This window comes from Heloderma suspectum, chromosome 3 (assembly GCF_057233095.1).
Source record: "Heloderma suspectum isolate Gila_16-S chromosome 3, 16-S_ref, whole genome shotgun sequence".
In the NCBI taxonomy this organism is placed as follows: domain Eukaryota; kingdom Metazoa; phylum Chordata; class Lepidosauria; order Squamata; family Helodermatidae; genus Heloderma; species Heloderma suspectum.
Window position 1 is genome coordinate 222,703,777 of NC_139460.1, and position 21,450 is coordinate 222,725,226.

Genomic DNA, 21,450 nt, shown 5'->3' on the forward strand with positions numbered 1-21,450 from the left:
TGCTTTCCGCCCCCGACAGGCCCAAAATCTTCCAGGGAAGCATCACCAGGGCTGCAACAGACAGGAGAGGGCTCTCAGCCGGGGCTGCTGGTGGTCCTCCTCAGGACACCAACCTGGTCCTCCACCCAGCTGCTGCTGCTGCCCCCTCTGCTGCCATTGCGACCCCTGTCTGTCCCCCCAGCCGCTCCTGCTGTCATCAGCACCTTGGCGTGTTGCTGCTGCTGCTCCTGCCACTGCCCACCATGCATTGACTGCATCTCTATGCCGCCCAATGGCCAAGCTCCCCTCCCCTCCCCTCATCCCCTCCCCATTGCTGCGTTTCCCTGGCTTGTGGTGGCAGCGCAATGGGAGGAAGCGGAACCACGGCTCGGCTCCCATCATTGGCAGGAGGGTGCCACTTTAGATCCCCCCAAAGCAAGGCCAGCACCAGTGTGAGGCACCTTGTTGGGGGGAAGCTGAAATGGTGGCTGCCCACTATGGCATGCAGCTGAGTGGTGGCTGAAGTCCTGTGAGTGCCCCCACGGCCTGCGAGTAAACACAACTGGGGAGAGGGGGGGGCGATTGACTGGCGGTGGCAGCGGTAGCCTGTGTGGAGGCCCTGGTGGTGATGGTGGCTGCAGGGGCAGCAATGATGACCTCTGATTGCATCCCACGCATCGCTGTTGCCTGCGCAGTTGCCTCTCTGTGGAGGGAATGCCTGGATTCTCTTGCCAGTGAGTAATCTGCTGGCTGGGTCTCCCTGCTTGCCTGAGCACAGGAGCAGACCACTCAGCTGTCCGTTTGTGTCTTGCTTTGTAGGGATGGCGGAGAATTTCTCCACGAATCTCTGGGGGGCCGAATGCCAGCTCATTTGGCCCCCTGAAATTGGTGGGGAAATTCTCCGACAGCCCCCTGCCCCCCCCAGGATGGGACTTACCGTGGCCGAATGTCCCTCGCGGCGGCGGGTCCCAGCGGCATTTCGGTGGGAGCGGGGGCGGCGGCTGGTCTTCCAACCGGCTGTCGCCGCCGCCATTACAAAGTAAAGTAAACCCCCCCCCAAAAAACATGTGCTAGGCTACGTAACAATTTACATAGCCTATCACGGCTAGATTTTCAAAGTCAGCCATGATAGGCTATGTAAATCTTTACGTAGCCTATCACAGGTGACTTTAAAAAGAAAAAAAAAAGCACGTATGCAAATGGCAGCCCCCATGGGTACCGCCATTTGCATTCCTTATTTGGACAGGGGTATTCTCCGTAAAGATTTACGTAGATTACGGCGAAAATAAGGGAATGCTATATGCGTTGCCCTTATTTTCGCCGTAGTCTACGTAAATCTTTACGTAGACTACCCCTGCCCAAACAAGGAATGCAAATGTAAAAAGCACGTACATTTGCGTACGTGCTTTTTTTTCCCCACCAAAGTCACTCGTGATAGGCTATGTGACGATTTACGTAGCCTATTATGGCTGACTTTGGAAATCTAGCCGTGATAGGCTACATAAATCGTTACGTAGCCTATAACGGGTGTGTGTGGTTTTTTAAAAAAATTACTTTTTTCTTTCACAGCTGGGGAGACGGGGCGTTCCTCCCCGGCCTGAATTTCAATGGCGAGGGATGTGGTGCCTCCCCCCCGGCCTGAATTTCGGCCAGGCGGGGCAGGGCGCCTCCCCCCCCGGCCTGAACTTCGGGGGGAGAACCGAAGTGCCTCCCCTCCCACCGTGAAGCAAGCTGCGGGACCAGGTAAGGGACTTTCGTCCATCCCTATTGCTTTGAAGCTCTTTTCTGGAACTTGCAAGTTCGTTGGCCTAAATGAGGGGATGATTTACCAGGGTTAACATGTATTGTATCATATCGTGTCGTGTTCCACATCTAACAGCCTTAACCCCAGTAAAGGTACCCCTTTAAGACAGTGCCTGTGTGTACCCCAACAGCTCTTCACCCCACAAGCATTAACGTGCTCAGTGGCTCACAATCCAATGTGAGCAACTGTGGACTGGCTGGAACCAGTAAAAGGACCCCATAGGAAGGGTCACATAACACTGATACCACACATCTGCAAATCAAAACACAAGATTCTGTCTTCCTTTCTGCAACGTAGAAGTAGACAATGGGCACGGCTGATTTAAGATTTGTGTGGGTTGGGGGAGGTGAACCTTAATTTTATGAACCTTAATTTTACAAGCACACATACCACTTCCAGTAACGATCTTCCAGATATATTTTTTCAGTGTTCTTGGAAAAGCAACCAGTCTTTTAATGTCTGTATTTAAAAGATTTTGAAGCCACCTTTTCGAAAACAAATATTTCATAAGTTCGTGCAGAGCATTGTTACTTGAGTGTTTTTAACAGATTAGCATACACTTCAGGCATATTGTAAATTTGATAAGAATGAGGCCTAAAAGGTCTCACAGCTGAATCTCCAAACGGGATTGCAAACCACTGCAGGGTGCCCACATATTTGCTCCAGGTAGTGCCCATTTCATGTGTATTACAGGCAAATATGTGTTGCATTGGTTGACAGAAACTGGTGCATCATGGTGGCTCGGGAAATACTAGGTAGTCCAGTACTAGCAGCTGGAAAGACCAGACTTGTCCTGGGAGCTGAGAAAAGGGGCAGCAGATGAGGGAACTGGAACAAATTCTTCCCCCTTCCCAAGCCTCAACCCAAGGATCTGAGTCTGATGTCAGATCCCCACCCCAACCCATCATTAGGGGTGGCAAGCAGCGTTCGAGGGAGCAGACGCTTGTTTATCACTGCCGAGCACCCTGAGAACTGCCCAGCTGCTCACCTGCACCACTCACCTGGGTTGGGTAAGTGCTGGGGATTCATTGAGTGCTGAGCGCTGCATGAGGCAGGCACAGGGTGGTCCATCCATCCCTCCATCCCTCCCCATTGTGCAGAGACATTGTGTTGGATCCAGACAATGAGCTTCTCTACACGAGACTATTAATTGGATCTTAATCCACTGTATCTATTTTGAGTTTTGTTGCAGAATTAAGGCATGAGGTCCATGCAAACAGCATTATATAAGAACAGAAGAACAAAGGAAGAGCCATGCAGGATCAGACCAGGGGTCGATATAGTCCAACATTCCATTCACACAGTAACCAACCAGCTGTTGACCCGGATCTACAAGCAGGGCATGAGCGCAACAGTACCCTCCCACCCATATTCCCCAGCAAGTGGTGCACATAGGCTCACTGCCTCTGGTACTGGAGGAAGGACATAGCCATCAAGACCAGTAGCCACCAGTAGCCTTTTCCTCCAGGAATTTGGCTAATCCTCTTTTAAAGCCATCCAGATTGGTGGCCATCACTACATCCTGTGAATTCCAGAGTTTAGCTATGCCCTGTATGAATAACTACTTCCTTTTCTCTGTCCTGAATCTCCCACCAATCAGCTTCATATGATGACCCCAGGTTCTACTATTTTGAGAGAGGGAGAAAAATATTTCCCTATCCACATTCTCCACACCATGCATAGCTTTGTAGACCTCTATTATGTATCCACTTACCCTCTTTTATTCAACATAAACAATTGCCTTTCTGCTTTACCACTACATAACCTCTAGGTGGCACTGTGGTATAGTGGAAATACACTAGGGGAAATTGCACTTTCTTTCACTTTCACAATTAAATGTCAGATTTTCCATGCTATAAAAAACCTAGCTGAATGTGCCGGGTAGACACAGAAGCAAATCTACTAGGTCACATGATAAATGCCTCATGTAGAAATGCCTTCCATTATACTGAGATTTAGGGATGTCAGAGAATTCTGCCACGGATCTCGGTGAGGCCAAATGCCAGCGCATTTGGCCCCCTGAAATCTGTGGTGAAATGAAGCCCTCCACCCCCCCGCCCTGCGAAAGGCGCGTGAAATGGAGCACTTACCTGCTGCCGTTAGCGCTGCTTTGCGAATGGCGGCCGCATCTGCAGCCGCGATTCGCTTCTTCATTATAGCCATGATAGGCTATGTAAATACTTACGTAGCCTATCACGGCTAAAGCAGGGACACCATTTGTGTCCCTGCGGAGGCCGTGATAGGCTACGTAAGTATTTACGTAGCCTATCACGGAAAAAAAAGGGAACGCAAATGGCGGCGGCTACGGCGGCCCCCATTTGCGTTCCCTTTTTTTCGCCCTATAGCCTACGTTAATATTTACGTAGCCTATTACGGCCAAAGACAGGAGAGCAAATGGCATAGTGGCCGCCATTTGCACCTCTATCTTTGGGCGTAATAGGCTACGTAAATATTTATGTAGTGTATCATGGCGAAAAAAAGGGAACGCAAATGGCAGCAGCCATAGCCGCCACCATTTGCATTTGCTGTTTTGTTTTTTTTTTGCCGTGATACGCTACGTAAATATTTACGTAGCCTATCACGGCAAAATACAGGGACACAAATGGTGGTGGCTACGGCCGCTGCCATTTGCGTCCCTGTGCAGGCTGCCCAGTGGCCGGATGTCTGGCTGCGGGTGGCCCTGGCCAGCAGCTCCATGGAGTTGCTGCGGAGCGAAGCCAGAAGGGGAGAATTTTGGGGGGAGGGACGGAGCACCTCCCCCCCATCGCGAATGTCACCCTTTAAAAAGGTAAGTGACTGTCGTAGATCCCTACTGAGATTAGGCCAGGCAGGGCAGACTCTGGCCCATGGGCCTTAAAGAGCCTGTGAATTTCCCCAGTTTGATCCATGCCACCCCCTCCTGATGTAGAGGCTGGGGAGGAGGGAAGGAGAGGAATCCCTATTTGATCTCTCATCCAGGGATGGGAGAACCAGAGATGCTCTCGCTTGCCAAGATTCTCTGAAGTCCACTTGGATGCTCAGTACGCCTCACTCTCACTTTCATTTTTCTTTTGGTCCTAATGGGAACAGTGCACATTTTAAATGGGAGAAGTAGACATTTCTGGGAGCATTTTTCAAAAAGGAAGAAAGTTTTTGTTTTGTTTTGTTTTTAAAAAATGCATGTTAAAAAAGATGCATTTTTTTAAATCAATTGCAAGTTCGGGAATGTGGAAGCTTTTTCCAGAAAATGTGCTCATGTTGAGGGTTGCAAATTGGGCACTGATGATCTGCCAACTGAAACAACGTTCTCGTACAGCCCTACTCTGATTTCTGATTAGAGACCACAAGGGGATTCCCTGGGCACTGCACGCCCTCCCAGTTAGAATGGTAGACTTCTCAGTCAAGAAGCAGCCACACCCCCACGGATTATAGGAGGCACTGTTACGTCAAATTGGGGCTCCTCGTGAGGCATCATTCAGTGTTAAACATCGAGGTCAAGAGGTAACCGAAACAAACATATGACAATCTGAGGGGTTCTGGTGCCTACCAGACTTTATTTAATGGTGTGTGTGAGAGACAGTACATATGACAATCTTTTGGTTAAAATAAAATTAAATACAGAAGCTGAATGTCTATTTTCTAATTATTTCTGCAGTTTTCTGACTTAGCAGAATTAAATGGTTACATACTGAGATCCAAACATCATAATAGCTAAATATGGAGGTTCAACACTTTCAAATAACTAGGTAGGCCAAGCCCCCTACCCTATCCCCTGAATTCTGCTCCTGTAATTAAGACCGATACTTGTGCATCAGATTACGCACATCGGGGTAGAGGCGTTCTGGAGCATCAAGACCAAATGCAGGATCAAAATGTTGCCAGTCAGGAATATTCTTATACAGAACTAAATGAGTGATCCGAGACATCAATAATTCAACATCCCTTTGGGTTGCGGCAGTGTCTTTCCCACCAGTCCACACAGCTGTTGGCACAAGCATGTCTTCTATTTTATAAAAAGGAGGTGTTGTCTGTTGATGAAAATATCAGAAATTAGAAAATGAGTTTCAGTTACCATATTTACTTTTCATTTTTTGAAAAATCAGGCTTTTCTTCTTTCATTATCTTCAGTACCCTGGGAACCACCCCACATCCCTCCTTCTTTGTGCCACTGACGGAATGTTCTACCAGAGGTATATCAGCAGAGGGACACCTACTAGATATAACCCTTAACCTTCAAATTAGGCTGAAAGAATGTATTATCTCAATAAAAGCTGTCACTTGAATGGACGCTGACATTTGAGCTGATATTAGCGAGTCAGAACACTGATTGTCCTAATATAAAGGTCATTATCGTAAGGTTGATAAATCCCGGCCCCAGCCAAATCAGATTGAGACAACGAAAATTCATAATCTCTGATCCACATAGGTCAAGAATATCCCTTAAAAACAAATATTTACTTAGTGCTAATATTTACATAGCGTGAGGATTTCCAAATATATCTCCACATGGAACAAATATTTATTGCAGCAGGCAGGAGGAGAGTGTAGGAATATGATGGTAAAATGGAAAGGATTCCAAACAAAGCATAAGAATTACACTGATGATCACGGATGTTATGTAAGGAAGAGGTGGATGAGCTTGGTACTCTTCGTCAAATGAGAACATTTTAGAAGGAGGGAAGAGCATGACAGATTTCAGAAAGAGGGACATATCCAGAAAATCAATGATTCATGATTTCAACCAGTTTGGTCTGTTTGGGGTGGTGGTGGGGGAGATTTTCACAATTCCCAATGGAATCATAAGAAGTCAACAATTACAGCATAGTTTACCCTGAGTTTTTAACCAGCAGCCAAATTTTAATTTTTGAAACCTTAAAGTCAAATTCCTGTCACAAACACACTTTTCCTTACCGTGTTGTATATAGCTTTGTTCTTACAGCCATAATCAAAATATTTAAATTCATGGGTAGAAAAAATCTAAAAGTAATGAAAGAAATATTCACAGTTTGAAATCTGGTTTTGAAATTTAAATTTTAAGGAATATTAACATTTAATTTTGATAGGTGGATTGATATATACAAATTCAAAACCTGGAGATTTGGATTCCTAGAATTCTCCAGTGCTATGAAACTGACGACAAATTTCATTCAAAAACAGGAAATCTTCACTTGTCATATGAAAAATAATTAATGTAACTGTAATTGCATTTCTGTACTAAATATATCATTTAACAGACATTTGATACTTGGGTTTCAGTTCAAAAGCTATGAGCGCAGGTTTCTCCATCCACATGCATAGGTGAGCTTTCCTCAGGCTGGAAAGCTGAATGATGAGAATCATCCTGTTATAGGCCTTGTTTGAAAGCTGAAGCACCTAGAAAATGATTTCAAAAACAATGACGGAGCAATCCAATCAATATCTACTCAGAAGTAAGTCCCATTGAGCTAAATGGGGCCTACTCCCAGGTTCAAGGTTCAAGGTTTTCAGCCTTAAGAACCGTACAAAAAATTGTGGAGATGGGAAAAGTACTTCTTAAAAGACAAAATTCTTGTTTCCATAGTTTGACTATGTACACCAAACATTCAATTAAAGATGGAACATGGACATATGAATTTTGCTTTTCTGAGAAAACATCAGTTCAACTCTACCTGGCTCCAGTGGGATACTGTTTTTACAGATGTAAAATCAGGAAGGATTCCAAGATACACATCTGCTCGACTCTGAAAAAAGAAATGGGAATACAGCTCTTTAGAATCTGCATCTCTGACAATTCACAATATCAACCCAGTGTGTGGCTGTTGTAAAAAAGGCAAACTCCATGTTAGGCATCATTAGAAAAGGGACTGAGAATAGAAGCACCAATATCATGCTGCCTTTATACAAATCTATGGTGTGACCACACTTGGAATACTGTGTGTACCGTTCTGGTTGCCACACCTAAAAAAAGATATTGTCGAGCTGGAAAAAGTGCAGAAAGGGCAACTAAAATGATCCAGGGCCTGGAGCATCTCCCTGATGAGGGAAGATTAGAACAGCTGGTAGGGATGTCAGAGAAATAGGGATGCTCCTATTTCTCTAATAGGATACTAATAGGTTTATCCTATTAATATTAAGATTCATAGAGTCATCAATCTTGCGTATAAGTCTATGTGTCCATTATTTTGTGTCCATAGGCTTATACGCAAGATTCATGACTCTATTTGCATATAAGTCTATCGGCACATCCTCCCGATCGCCATTTTTTAAATTTATTTTTTAAAGACATGGCAGTTGGCAGGGACAGGGAGGAGGTGAACAGCTCTGGCTGGTAGGAGGGAAGGTAAGCACTCCCCAAGCCAGATTCCTCCCCTGGAATCCGAGAGGAGCGGAACCGCTCTGAAGGATTCCGGGGGGGAGGAATGGGTCGCCTCCCCCCCTGGATTCCCCACCAGAAGAGGTGGTTGGGAATCTGTACACCCTTATTGTTTAGCTTGGAAAAAAGGAGGCTAAGGGGAGACATGATAGAGGTGTACCAAAAAAAATAATACCTGATATGGAGAATGTGAGTAAGGAGACATTTCTCCCCCTCTCTCATAATTCTAGAACCTGGGGTCATCCCATGAAGCTGATTGGTGAGAGATTCAGGACAGAGAAAAGGAAGTGTTCTTCAAACAGCACATAGATAAATGATGGAATTTGCTACCACAGGATGTGGTGCTGGGCACCAATTTGGATGTCTTTAAAGGGGGATTGGACAAATTCCTGGAGGTCAAGGCTATCAATAGCTACTAGTCCTGATGGCTATGTGCTGCCTCCAGTACCAGGGGCAGTATACCTATGTACACTGGTTTCTGGGGAAAGGGTGCTGTTGTACTCGCTTCCTGTTTGTGCGGGTTCCTGGTCAACAGCTGGTTGGCCACTGTGTGAACAAAATGCTGGACTAGATGGACCCTTGGTTTGATCCAGCATGGCTCTTCTTATGTTTTTATATCCTTAATAAAGGAATGAACGATTTGTTATTACTTCTTCCCAGAAGAACATTTGCTGTGCCCTGACATTCAGAATGGTCTTTACCCCCTCCCCACAACCCACAAGCCATGAAAACCACCAAATCTTCAGAGGACCAAAAGTTTGGTTCAGGATGAGTTACTATAAAAAATCAATAGGAAAAAACATTAAAAGCCCTGATGAGGCATTGAACTGAGCATGTGAGGGCTGAAAGTGTGTGCTGGGATGGGGTCATCCACGCTGACCCCTCCCCTTACATCTCCAGGTGTCCCAGCTCCGCCCCCCACAGGTCAGGCCTTGCCAGTACATGTATAGAAGAGATATTGAATTTAATTCTAATTGAACAATTAAATATTGCAAAAATGTGGAAATTCACTGAGGTTCTTAACATTAAGGACTAGCCAACAAAGAGAAGGACCGAATGTGAAGAGATTCACAGAGCTTATTTGAAAGTCATTCTAGAATGGGGCGGAAATTTCTCAGAAAAGCATTTCCTGAGAACTACTCTAAGAGTTTGTGTTTCGGGGCCTCCATGCTGAAGACATTTACCTCCTGCTCAAACAGTTTCCAGTGAAATGCTGCCCCCAACCATGCCCCTACAGAGGGTGGAGAAGTTCAAAGACAGTAGATCCAGCACAACACAGTTTAGTAATGGTGAAGGGAGCAATGTGTTTGGCTCCATTTCCTTCCAATCCTCTTGGATTTTAGCTCACTGCTTCCCTCTTCCACCACTATGAACCAATGGTGCAATTTATTGGGTGCCAAAATTCTCAGAACATAATTTCTGGAGGAATTTCTGAGATGTTTCTTTTGGGGGTCTCTCCTGAGATGGTTGAAGAATTCTCTCTCCCAGATTCTATTTGGCAAAAAGACCCTCCTCCTGATTATACCACATATGAAGTCAAACAGAATTTCATGAGGCCAATTTCACCCCATCTTCATTAACAGTATGTGGAAATTTCAGTTACTGAGGCCTGAGGATGTGGACAAGGTGCTTGGCCAAGTCCGATCGACCACTTGTGTGCTTGACCCTTGCCCTTCATGGCTTATTAAATCAAACAAGGAGGGGTTGTCCGGCTGGGTCCAGGAGGTTGTAAATTCCTCCTTGAGAGAGGGAGTGGTGCCTGCCGCTTTAAAAGAGGCGGTAATTAGACCACTCCTGAAAAAGCCTAACCTGGACCCAGAGGATGTTAACAATTATAGGCCAGTGGCCAACATCCCCTTCCTGGGCAAGGTGCTTGAGCGGGTGGTTGTAGGACAGCTCCAGGCACTGTTGAATGAAATGGATTATCTAGATCCATTTCAATCGGGCTTCAGGCCTGGTTTTGGAACGGAAACTGCCTTGGTCGCCCTGTGGGATGACCTCTGCTGGGAGAGGGACAGGGGGAGTGCGACCCTGTTGATTCTCCTGGACCTCTCAGCGGCTTTCGATACTATCGACCACGGTATCCTTCTGGATAGGTTGTCTGGGTTAGGAGTTGGAGGCACTGCACTACAATGGTTCCGCTCCTACTTGGATGGCCGATTCCAGAAGGTGGTGCTGGGGGATTATTGCTCTGTGCCATGGCAATTGTGCCATGGAGTTCCACAGGGCTCTATTTTATCCCCCATGCTGTTTAACATCTACATGAAACCGCTGGGGGAGGTTATCCGGAGGTGTGGGCTGAGGTGCCATCAATATGCAGATGATACCCAGCTCTACCTCTCTTTCTCATCAAAACCAGGTGAGGCAGTGGCTGTTCTGAATCAGTGCCTGGGCACGGTAATGGACTGGATGAGGCCCAATAAACTGAAACTCAATACAGACAAGACGGAGATACTGTTAGTGGGTGGTTTGTCTGCCCGGCTAGGTGATATTCAACCTGTTCTGGAGGGGGTTGCACTCCCCCTAAAGGATCAGGTTCGTAGTTTGGGGGTGCTCTTGGCTCCAGAACTGTCACTTGAGGCACAGGTGAACTCAGTGGCACGGAGCACTTTTTATCAGCTTAGGCTGGTATACCAACTACGCCCTTATCTGGACAGAGATAGCCTAGCTACAGTTATCCATGCTCTGATAACTTCTCGTCTGGATTACTGCAATGCGTTATACGTGGGGCTGCCTTTGAAAACGGTCCGGAAACTTCAGCTGGTCCAAAATAGGGCAGCAAGATTGTTAACAGGGACTGGCCTGCGAGCTCATATTACGCCAGTACTTTTCCAGCTGCACTGGCTGCCAGTCCATTTCTGGGCCCGATTCAAACTCCTGGTGTTAACATTTAAAGCCCTTAACGGCTTGGGGACAGGTTACCTGAAGGATCGCCTCCTCCCATATGTGCCTGCCCGGACCTTAAGATCATCATCAGCGGCCCTTCTCCGTGAGCCCCTGCCAAAGGAAGTGAGGCGGGTGGCTACTAGGAGGAGGGCTTTTTCTGCTGTGGCACCCCGGCTCTGGAATGAGCTCCCTAGTGAGGTTAGCCTGGCGCCTACATTGTATTCCTTTCGGTGCCAGGTGAAGACCTTTTTATTTTCCCAGGCATTTTAGCATTTTAGCTTTCTAAATTTTTATCTTTGCTGTTTTAAATCTGTATTTTAAACTCCTGTACTGCTGCTAGGTTTTATTGTGGTTGTATTGTTATATTGTGGTTTTAATGTTCTATATATTTTAAATTGTTTTATTATGTGTTGTTTGGTTTTAATTTTTGTGAACCGCCCAGAGAGCTTCGGCTATTGGGCGGTATAGAAATGAAATAAATAATAAATAAATAAATAAATAAATTGAATGTGTAAAAACAACTTTTAAAGAAACACGTGGTCCATTAATTAGACTGAGGAAGCAGAAGTATGGGGGAGGGATATTCAAAAGATAAGAACATAGGGAAAAGGTTATGTCCTGGACTATTATAACAGATAATTTGTTTGATTCCATCTGCCTTTCTCTTGCTATTTTCCTGTGTAGGCCTTCTTCTAATTCTGATTATATAAATAAAAATATAGAGTCCACCTACCACATTTAGGTTTTTCTGATTGAATCCTCCCAGAGAGAAAATGATTTGGAGACAAAGCTTGTCTATCACTGGATAACTGCAGAATTTGGCAACAGTGCCTTTCAACCTGTTACTTAAAAGGCAGAATTCTTTATTGCCCCAGATAAGCTGTAAAGGAAAATGCACAAATAATTGTGAAGCTTTTAAAAACTATGTCTGTATAATGGTCCTTAACATATTATCACAGTCGATTCTGGTCCAGGAAACATGGAACGTGGTGCAGGGCATAGTGCTAGGGAAGGATCACAAGAAACAAGCGAGCCCTCTGTTAATCTCAGAGGTGATCTAATACCCACAAGCAAAAGGGCTATCTGAGCAACTGGTGCCAAACGTCAAGGACAGTTATAGGTTTCAGGACAAAGAGTACAAAAGACTTAACGGCTTTGAGGCTGTACTCAGGATGGGACAGAAGAAAGGGAAAAATAGTTTGATTCTGTGGAATGAAAGAAAAGCTCATTGAAACTCCTTGCTAATTGACTGAATTAAACAGGGTGGCCACTTATGCCTGACCAAAAAGAGGACATTTCATCAAAAACAGGGCAAAAGGGGTCACCAATGTGCATCATATTGGTATATGCAAATAGGTGCAGAATTGGAAATAATTAGCATAATTAAAGTAGAAAGAGAACTCACCTCAGGGGAGAAGACTGACTAGGCGACCTGTGTGCCTGCTCAGTTTGCTGTCCAGGACCTAACTGCTGATGGGCAACTTCAAGGCCCCTGCTGCTCTCTTCTTTATGGTTCTGCAACCTTAAACTGGACTTGGATTGGACACCTCTCCAAGCATAGGATGCCTTATAATAGGGGGCTGTCCTCTGCAGGCTCTTTAAAATAGGGGACTGCCCTGTGTAAACTAGAGTTAAAGCTGGCTGTCTATACATCAGAAGAGCTATACGGTGAAAGACAATTAGCTACATGTACATGAAACAATGCCTATCATGAAGATTGCTCAGGTGGGTCTGAATTAGGGATGGGTGGATGAACTCCTCAGCATCCTCCTCGCAGGCTGCTTGACAGACTCCCACTGGCCACCTGACCCTGGCAGGCATGCGGGGCAAGTCACCAGATGGTCGGTGGGCAGCCAGAGAGAGGTTGTGGCTCCCCGCCCCGCAAGCTGCAATGTTGCACAATAGTCACGGTATAGATCTTACGGAAATCATGATTTGAGCAAAATGGTGGCCGTAGATAGCGCCATTGTGCATAATTTTGCTCACATGGTGCTATTTATGGCTGTCCTTTCATACAAAAATGGTTATTTCCATAATATTTATAGCTTGATCACTGTGCAAACTGGCAGCTTGCGGGAATCCCCATCGCCTCATGCCAACCCCTCATTCTCTCCTTGCAAGGAGAGAACGAGGGCTAGTTGGGTGGCACCGGACCCCTGCCAACTGCCCACCATTGTGAGGAGGAGGGATTGACAGGCAGTGGGTGCAGGAGTCCCATCAGCACCCACCAGCCCTTCACGTTCTTCTTCCAAGGAGGTGCAAGGGGTTGACAGGGGGTGGAAGCCTACAAGCTGGTCCAACTCACGCTAGTTGGGTCAGGCCAGCTTGTGGATGGGTGAGCCAGAGTCCACAGAGGCATCCTGGCAAAAAAACCACTAAACTCTACCACAAACCAGATTCCTCCGACATCCCTAGTCTAAATGTGTTTACCTCTCTGAAGGGTGGGAATATTTCCCACCAGGGCCCTGGATTGGCCAATTTATAGGAACTCTTGTGGGGTAGCTTCTGTCTACTAAGGAGTAAGCCCTATTGAGTTTAATGGGGGTTTACTCCACTGTATGTAGGTATAAGCTTACAGCCAGTATTTGTTAGCCACCTTAATAGTATTTCTAGAGCAGGATAGAAGGATTAAAATAACGTTTAAAATCAATCAGTAAAATAGCTGTGTATAGCTGTGTTCCAAATGGATGTTGTTGTCTCCTGCCTCTGTCTCTCTTATGGTGCAATCCTATGCATCTTTAGATGGAAAAAGGTCCTACAACTCCCAGCATGCCCAGTCAGCCATGCTGGGAGTTGTAGGATTTTTTTCAGTGCTAACATACATAAGATTGTGCCCTCAGGTAACATTGCCAGCACAATCCTATAGATGTCTCCTCAGAAGTAATTCCCATTGAGTTCAATGGGGCTGAATCCCAGATGTTAGGGTATAGGATTGCAGCATGTCAGGGAGGTCCTGATCCGTGGCTCAATGAGTCTAAGCTCCTTTGTGTGGTTGGTTGATGACATCTTCTGGTACATGCAACTAGAAAGGTCCACACAAATTATTAAAGCATCTGAAAAAGGGATTTATTTGGGGACATTTAACAGGCATCCCCTTAAGAAATACATTTTTTTCCAGATCACTTATAAAAGTGGATAAAGGAGAGCTGCCCAGCTCTAAATACTTATGTGGCAAAAAATGATGTCAGTACAATAATAAAAACATGAGATATACCCACTCTTTTGAGTCCATCAGGAATTGCTACAAGTATGTAGCCAAGCGCTCTACCATCGACTCCGGTGTATGCAGGAGCGAGGCAGATAAAGAGCTTGACTTTTTGAGCAAGCTGTGGCAGGACTGAGAAGGCAATGAGACCTGCAAATGAGGGGACATGGAAAACAAGAGCAGCGGTTAATCTTTCGGTCTGTGCCCAGGCTGCGGGCAATAGTTGCATTGGCCTCTGGGCTTCTTCCACTTTTACTTGGGTTTAGTTTTCAGATAGCCAAAGGAAAGACCGTTTGCCCTCCCTAGTGCTAAGAAATGCTCCCCTTGTTGGCTTCTGCCACGGATGCATCTAATAAAGTTCAGAGAGCAATAATGACATAGTGTGACTGCTAGCTACAGTGAGTGTTTAGCGGTAGGGTGAGAAGGCAAATAGGGGTGGGCTTAGGTTAACACAGGGAAATGACTAAATATTATTATTAAGCCTTACAAAACAAAATCTCTTCCTCATTTGGGGGGGGGGTGAGGGGTGCTGCTCTTTCATCTTTGGTGGCAGCTGCATTCCTGCCAGGGGCTTCTCCCATGACATAGGATCCTTCCAAAGGGGCTTCTGGGACAAACTGGCAAGAAAACTACCTTTTTCCCCCAGACGTGCCCAAACAAGACTACACGACAACACAGTGCCTTTCCCCCATTAATTTATCTAAGCCTTGAATCCTACCTAGCATTTTTCTGAGCTTATTGAAATGGAGAATGCTGGCCTGGTAGACAGAAAATGGGAGCTGCTGGGAGGCATGCCAGTTTGCCCAAGAGAATGGCAAACACGATGCAGAGGGATGGAGACAAAATCCTGAATGTAGGTACAAGGGTAACACAAAAGATAGAGAATTAGGTGCTAGAGAAGAAACTGGGACAGCGATTGGAGTGTCCAGCAAACCCCACAGTGAAATAGCCATCTCTTTTGATCATTATGTTTGGAACTTCAGCCAGTTGATTGCTCCCCCTCACCCCTCACCAACATCATGTATGGTTAAAGTTTGGACCTGAGGCTTAGAGCACCTTAATATTTATTCATATATTTCTTCAGAGAAGAGATAAATTTCATCATGTTGTTCTTCACTTACCTACTGCTGCACCCTGGGAATGGCCAATGTAGTATAAACTGTCTTGCTTAGTTTTCTTCAGGATGAAATTTATCGTTGCTGGAATATCATATATCCCTACTTCATGAATACTGTAAGACACGCACAAAACACAGTTGAGATGTTGCTCACTCATGCTAGGCTACAATACAAGAGCATACTTAGGATACAGTCCTAAACACACCTGGGCGCAATCCTATGTCTGGAGGACATAGGATAGGATGGTTGGTGAGATCTGAGGCTGGAACCAGGTCTCCGAGGTCAGAGCCCAGGAACCACGCTGCCCCCCCCCCCGCACAGAGCTGGCACAGTTCTCCCCATGCTGGCTATGCCTCCGTGTTTGTAAATGGATTGTGGAGACGGCAAAAACAGGGTGGTCACAGGGGCAGGCAGGGGCGGAGCTGTGGAAGATGTGTTACACAGCTTCCTAGGCATCTCCCTGCCTCCCTCCCTCCCCTTTCCTGGAGCCACAGCTGAGCTAGACAGCCAACATTGGCCATCTAGCTAAAAATGCAGGGTGGCTGGAGCACGGAGGCAAGGATTGCCTTCGTGCTACGGCTAGGGATGTCAGAGAATTCTGCAATGGATCTCGGTGAGGCCGAATGCCAGTGCATTCGGCCCCCTGAAATCCATCGCTGAACGAAGCCCCTGCCCCCCCAACCCACAATTTAATATTTAAAAACCCCACAATCCCATTTGTGCAAATTTGCGCTGATTTTCACACCCCCAGGTATGAACTCCCAAGCCTCAAGCTACAGAAAATGAAGGGAAAATATCACTACATTTTGGAATGAGGATCAAAGCTGTGGGCAGGATGCCTTGTGATCCCCCACTCTGTCCAAACCGCAGTGACAACACGACTTCAGCAATTGTTTAAAGCTCTGTCAAAGACTGAAGCACTCCTGCCTAGGGGTGGACGAAAGTCACTTACCTGTCCTCGAAGGACGTTCGCGGTGGGGGGGAGGCGCTTCGCTGCTCCCCCTGCGAAGTTCAGGCCAGGGGGGAGGCTTCCCGCCTCGCCCTGGACGAAATTCAGGCCGGGGGGGAGGCTTCCCGCCTTGCCCTGGCCGAAATTCAGGCCGGGGAGGAGGCTTCCCGCCTCGCCCGGCCACGAACGCGAAAGTTAAAAAAAAAAAAAACACGCCCCCTGATAGGCTACATGACGATTCACGTAGCCTATCACGGCTAGATCTGCAAAGTCAGCCGTGATAGGCTACGTCAATCGTCACGTAGCCTATCACGGGTGACTTTAAAAAAAAAAAAAGTGCGTACGCTAATGGCGGCCCCCATAGGGAGCCGCCATTCGCGTTCCTTATTTAGTCGCTGTAGTCTACGTAAATGTTTACGTAGACTACGGCGAAAATAAGGGCAACGCAAATAGCGTTGCCCTTATTTTCGCCGTAGTCTACGTAAATCTTTATGTAGACTACAGCGACCAAATAAGGAATGGGAATGGCGGCTCCCTATGGGGGCCGCCATTATCCGTATACACTTATTATTATTTTTTTTTAAGTCACCCGTGATAGGCTACGTGACGATTGACGTAGCCTATCACGGCTGACTTTGCAAATCTAGCCGTGATAGGCTACCTGAATCGTCACGTAGCCTATCAGGGGGCGTTTTTTTTTTCTTTTATTGCAATGGCGGCGGTGGCAGCCGGTCAAAAGACCGGCTGCCACTCCCACCCCGCTCAAACACCCGCCGAACTGCCGGCCGGACCCGCCGCCGGGAGGAACATTCGGCGAAGGTAAGTCCCGTCCCGGGGGGGGGTGCGGGGGGCGGGGGGGTTTGGAGGATTTCTCCCCGAAACTTGTTCGGGGGGCCAAACACGTTGGCGCTTGGCCCCCCGAAGTTTCGGGGAGAAATTCTCCGCCAACCCTATTCCTGCCACATGGTGGGGCAAGATAAGATGGCTAAAGCCATACCTGATAACCTGCATCCATGTCCAAGATCCTATCCAACCTAACTACAAAGCACCCCCTGAACTTACCTGAAATCCCAGAATTTTTCTTGGTCAATTGAAAGGTTTTGGTGTCTTCGAGACCAGGTGCTGCCTCTGGTATTTATTATCCAGACATCATAGCCAGCATCTGCTAGGAAAAATCCCAGGCTGTTGCTGGGGAGATTTGCAATCCAGAACCTACCTTCAGTGAGCAAACCATGTACCAGTAACACTGCTGGCTTAGGCTCTGTGAAAGAAACAAGGAGATATTATTTCTTTTATGTTAACATCTATGCCACATCTCTGAAGAAACTAGGGCACTGCACCACCACAGTTCCAGTTCCGAATCCCGAACTGAAGTGGGGTGTTTCGAATAGGGATGTCAGAGGATTCCGTGATGGATCTCGGTGAGGCTGAATGCCAGTGCATTTGGTTCCCCGAAAACCATCGCGGAATGAAGCCCCCACCCCCCCACCCGAATAAAGGCGCACGGGATGATGTCCCCACCGCCCCCACCCCACGAAAGGCGTGTGAAACGGAGCTCCAGTCCATACTGCTTTGCAAATGGCGGCTGTCCTGCGGCCGCCATTCGCTTCCTCCTTTTCATAGCCATGATAGGCTACCTAAATACTTACGTAGCCTATCACGGCTAATGCAGGGGTGCCATTTGTGTCCCTGTGGAGGCCATGATAGGTTATGTAAGTATTTACGTAGCCTATCACGGCAGGGGGGGGGGAACCCAGCATATGCAAATGGCGGTAGGCTACCGCCATTTGTGTACGCTGGGTTTTTTTCCCCCCTGCCGTGATAGGCTACGTAAATATTTACATAGCTTATTGTGGCTCAATACAGGGATGCAAATGGCGGTGGCTATGACAGCCGCCATTTGCATCCATGCAGGGCTGCCCAGTGGCCGGATGTCCAGGTGCAGGCGGCTGGAGTTGGCTGGCGACTCTGCGGCTTGGTCGCAGAATGGAGCCAGCCGGGCAGGATTCCGGGGGGAGGGACAGAGCCCCTCCCCCCCTGTCGAGGAGTCCGGGGGGAGGGACGGAGCGCCTCCCCCCCACCGCGGATTGCCCGGCACGGAGCCAGGTAAGGGATTTGTACATCCCTAGTTTCGAACTGAATCAGTCTGGATCGGATCTAGATCAGCCTGAAGCAGGTCAAATTGATCTGAATTGCTTTGGACCAATCCAGATGATTCTGAAGGCCAGACAGCCTGTCTTGGGAGGGGGGAACTGTGCCTTGGCAAGTGGCATCTCTTGGTGCCAAGAGGGCTGAACGTTTAACCCAGCAGTCTCCAATCACAGTGGTGGAGGGGGGCCTGTATATAGCAGGAGATTCTGCTTTCATCCCCCAGTGGGAGAGAGAGCTGGCAGAGGGGGGCGCGTTCTTTATGCTGGGATCGTGCTAGTGCAGCAGTGCCCAGTACCTCCCCCGCCCTTCTCAGTTCCATTTCTTAGTCTTCCCTTTCCCTTGAAGCCATCTTCTATAATATATATATGCGCAGACACACACACACACACACACACAGACAGACAGAGACACACACACACACACACACACACACACAGACACATTTTCTCTGCTAGTTGTTAGGCTTCAGTTTGTTTCCCTGATTTGTTTACTGCTTGTTCTTTGGCTCCCCCCCCCTTCTCAGTTTCTACTCCTTCCCTTCCTATTTTTCAGCTCTCCATTTATTCTTATTTTTTCAAAACAAAAACCTTTTCTCTTCTTTTAGGCTTGAGATAGATAGTTAGTAAGTGCTACTGCCCTCCCCCCGCCACCATGTTGCCTGTGTAGGTAGTTTTTTCCTTTCTTCCTCTATCTGCTCTTCTTTTGTGTGTGTGTGTGTGTGTGGGGGGGGGTGTTTTGTTTTTGTTTTATCAGGGAGATGTACACAATATAGGAGCTCTCTCTAGTAAACAGGAACAGTTGCGTCTTATTCTACTGCATAATGCAAACAAACACTCCCTGCAAAATCTGGTCTACACATGTACAGCAAGGCCAGACTAAGATCAGAAATGGAAGTGGAACCAGGAACCAGGAACAAACATTGCTTCAGTTGTTTAGGAAAGCCTGACATTCACAAAAGCAGCCAGAGCTGGGCATAAGTTGACACCTTGACACATGTTACTGCTTGCACAGAGGGGGTTCCCTATGGTGGAAGTCCAGATGCTGCTCAGAAAGTGGGGCCAATCATGTGAATCCTTCCCACTGGATGGTCTCCTGGTTTGGAAGGAGAGCAACAATGGGCTAGGAAGGGCCCATGTAGCTGATTCTTCTTTTGTACCCCTGGTATTCACATACATCATGGGACTGGGATCCTGGGAGATCCTATGAACTGTACTCCCCCAGCATGATTGTAAAATCACCAGATTCTCAAATACCTGTCTTCCTAGGGCTGTGTCTTCCAAAAGGAATTCTATTTGCCTTCAGGAAATATCCATCATCTGTCAGGATTTCATGCTCTTCACTGGGGTACCTCCAATATTGGATAACTTGGCTCTGGATGAAAAAAAGGAATCCTTGGCAGAAATCAGATTTATATGCCAATTGCTTAGACTTCCCACTCAAAAATCAGAGATTCCCCCTCCACACACACACACACCGCCTCTATGGCCATACATTCAGCTTTAGAGAGAGGGACCCTGGAACAAACACCCGGGACAGAACGTGTAGAAACAGTAAACACAGGAAAAGCTGGTGCGAAGGCCCAGTTCACACATGAGAGCCGCTATGTACAATCCGCTCTCAGATTTTGTCTCACAGAAGCACCAATCACCATTTGTCTGTGTGCAGTTGCTCACCTGCGGATCACTCCTAGTTTCCCTGTGCCTCAACAAAACCTCAGCAAAAGGCAAAACTCCAGCTTGTAGAGGTTTATGGCAAACGCAGACTTTGAGAGAATTCCACCCATGAAGGCAGCTCAAAAATCCCGTTGAATGAATCAGTGAATGAAGGAACTACAGCCTAACCTGTGTGGTAAGCTAATTTTCAGGAATGGCTCACCATGGGAAACAGATTACGTATCCCAAGCCAAAGGCTTCACAAAATGGTGTATTCCATGAATAATTCTGTTTGCTTGCCCAGAACAGTCTCCCATCTGTCAGTCCTGTAGAAGACAGGTTCTGCTACTGCAAGCTCGTCTAACCTCAACATTGTCATTCAGTCAGCCTGTCTTAAGGTAACTCTGCTCTGCGCATGATATAAGCTGGCTCAGAGTTGAACACTGTCAAAGTAATTGCTGGTTTATTGGGATAACTCAAGCAAGAGTGGAGGTTGCAGTAGGGAACCCTTTGCTCTTAGAAGAGAATTTAAAAAGAAAGCATATTATGTTATCATAATAATACAATCTGCTGTTTCCTAATGCAGCTTAATATGCAACTTACCACAGTCATAAATTCTTGAGGATTCAGATGTCGTCTGCTCAGGGATTCTTCGGAAGCAACTGCCTGTTGGACTAAGCACGCTGCTACGCAAAACAGCCACATCACAGCCCTGCGTAACACAATGCCAGTTCTCTCAAAGAAAGATCACATTTCTATCCAAAGGCATTGCAGCAGTAATTGGCAGCAGTGCCAGTCAGAATTTGGCAATATTTGGTAGATAATATTTATTTTGTTCACAACAGTCACATGCATTTTCTTCAGCAAAGCGTAACAGTCAAATTCTGTTATCAAAAATGGTAATACGACTATGAGCATTCAAATTCAGAAATTTAAAAAGTAAAGCATGGGCATGTGTAGATAAGGCAAAACTACATACCAAACCACAAGTGTTAGGAGACATGTACACCCCGAAAATGTATGTTTAAAAAAAAATCTCAAAATTTGGACAAATGAAACTAGGGGTATATGAACCACACTCACCTGAGTCCGCTGGAGGGTCCACAGGGGGGGGAGGCATTCCATTCCTCCCCTCAGAATCCTCCCTGGCCAGCTCTGTGGCAAGTCTGCGGAGCCACCGGCTATGTAAATCTTTACATAGCCTATCACAGCAAAGAGCAGGGACGCAAATGGCATAGTGGACACCATTTGCGTCCCTGTCCCTTTGTGCGATAGGGAAAAAGATTTACGTAGCCTATCACGGCAAAGAGCAGGGATGCAAATGGAGCCAGATGCCATTTGCTTCCGCAGACCGGCAGTGGATGGCAGTGGTTGA

General features: G+C 46.8%; 1 protein-coding gene across 1 annotated transcript; it reads right to left on the reverse strand.

The window, feature by feature from the left end:
- Positions 1-5,298: 5,298 nt before the first annotated feature.
- Positions 5,299-20,780, reverse strand: LOC146350792 (lipase member M-like). Its single transcript, XM_084845758.1, has 9 exons — positions 20,679-20,780; positions 19,677-19,794; positions 17,335-17,533; positions 15,327-15,436; positions 14,219-14,355; positions 11,734-11,880; positions 7,411-7,482; positions 6,674-6,739; positions 5,299-5,790 (listed from the first exon to the last, which is right to left on the reverse strand). The coding sequence occupies exons 1-9, from the start codon at positions 20,778-20,780 to the stop codon at positions 5,554-5,556; spliced, it is 1,188 nt and encodes a 395-aa protein (XP_084701884.1). The 3' UTR covers positions 5,299-5,553.
- Between the last annotated feature and the right edge of the window lie 670 nt (positions 20,781-21,450).

Bases quoted from the DNA above. Each gene is read 5' to 3' on its own strand.
- LOC146350792 (XM_084845758.1), bottom strand. From the start codon at position 20,780: ATGTGGCTGTTTTGCGTAGCAGCGTGCTTAGTCCAACAGGCAGTTGCT. The intron at 19,795-20,678 runs GTAAGTTGCATA...TTTTTCATCCAG, and splicing joins CTCAAGAATTTATGACTGTG to AGCCAAGTTATCCAATATTG. The intron at 17,534-19,676 runs GTATTTGAGAAT...TTTCTTTCACAG, and splicing joins ACACAGCCCTAGGAAGACAG to AGCCTAAGCCAGCAGTGTTA.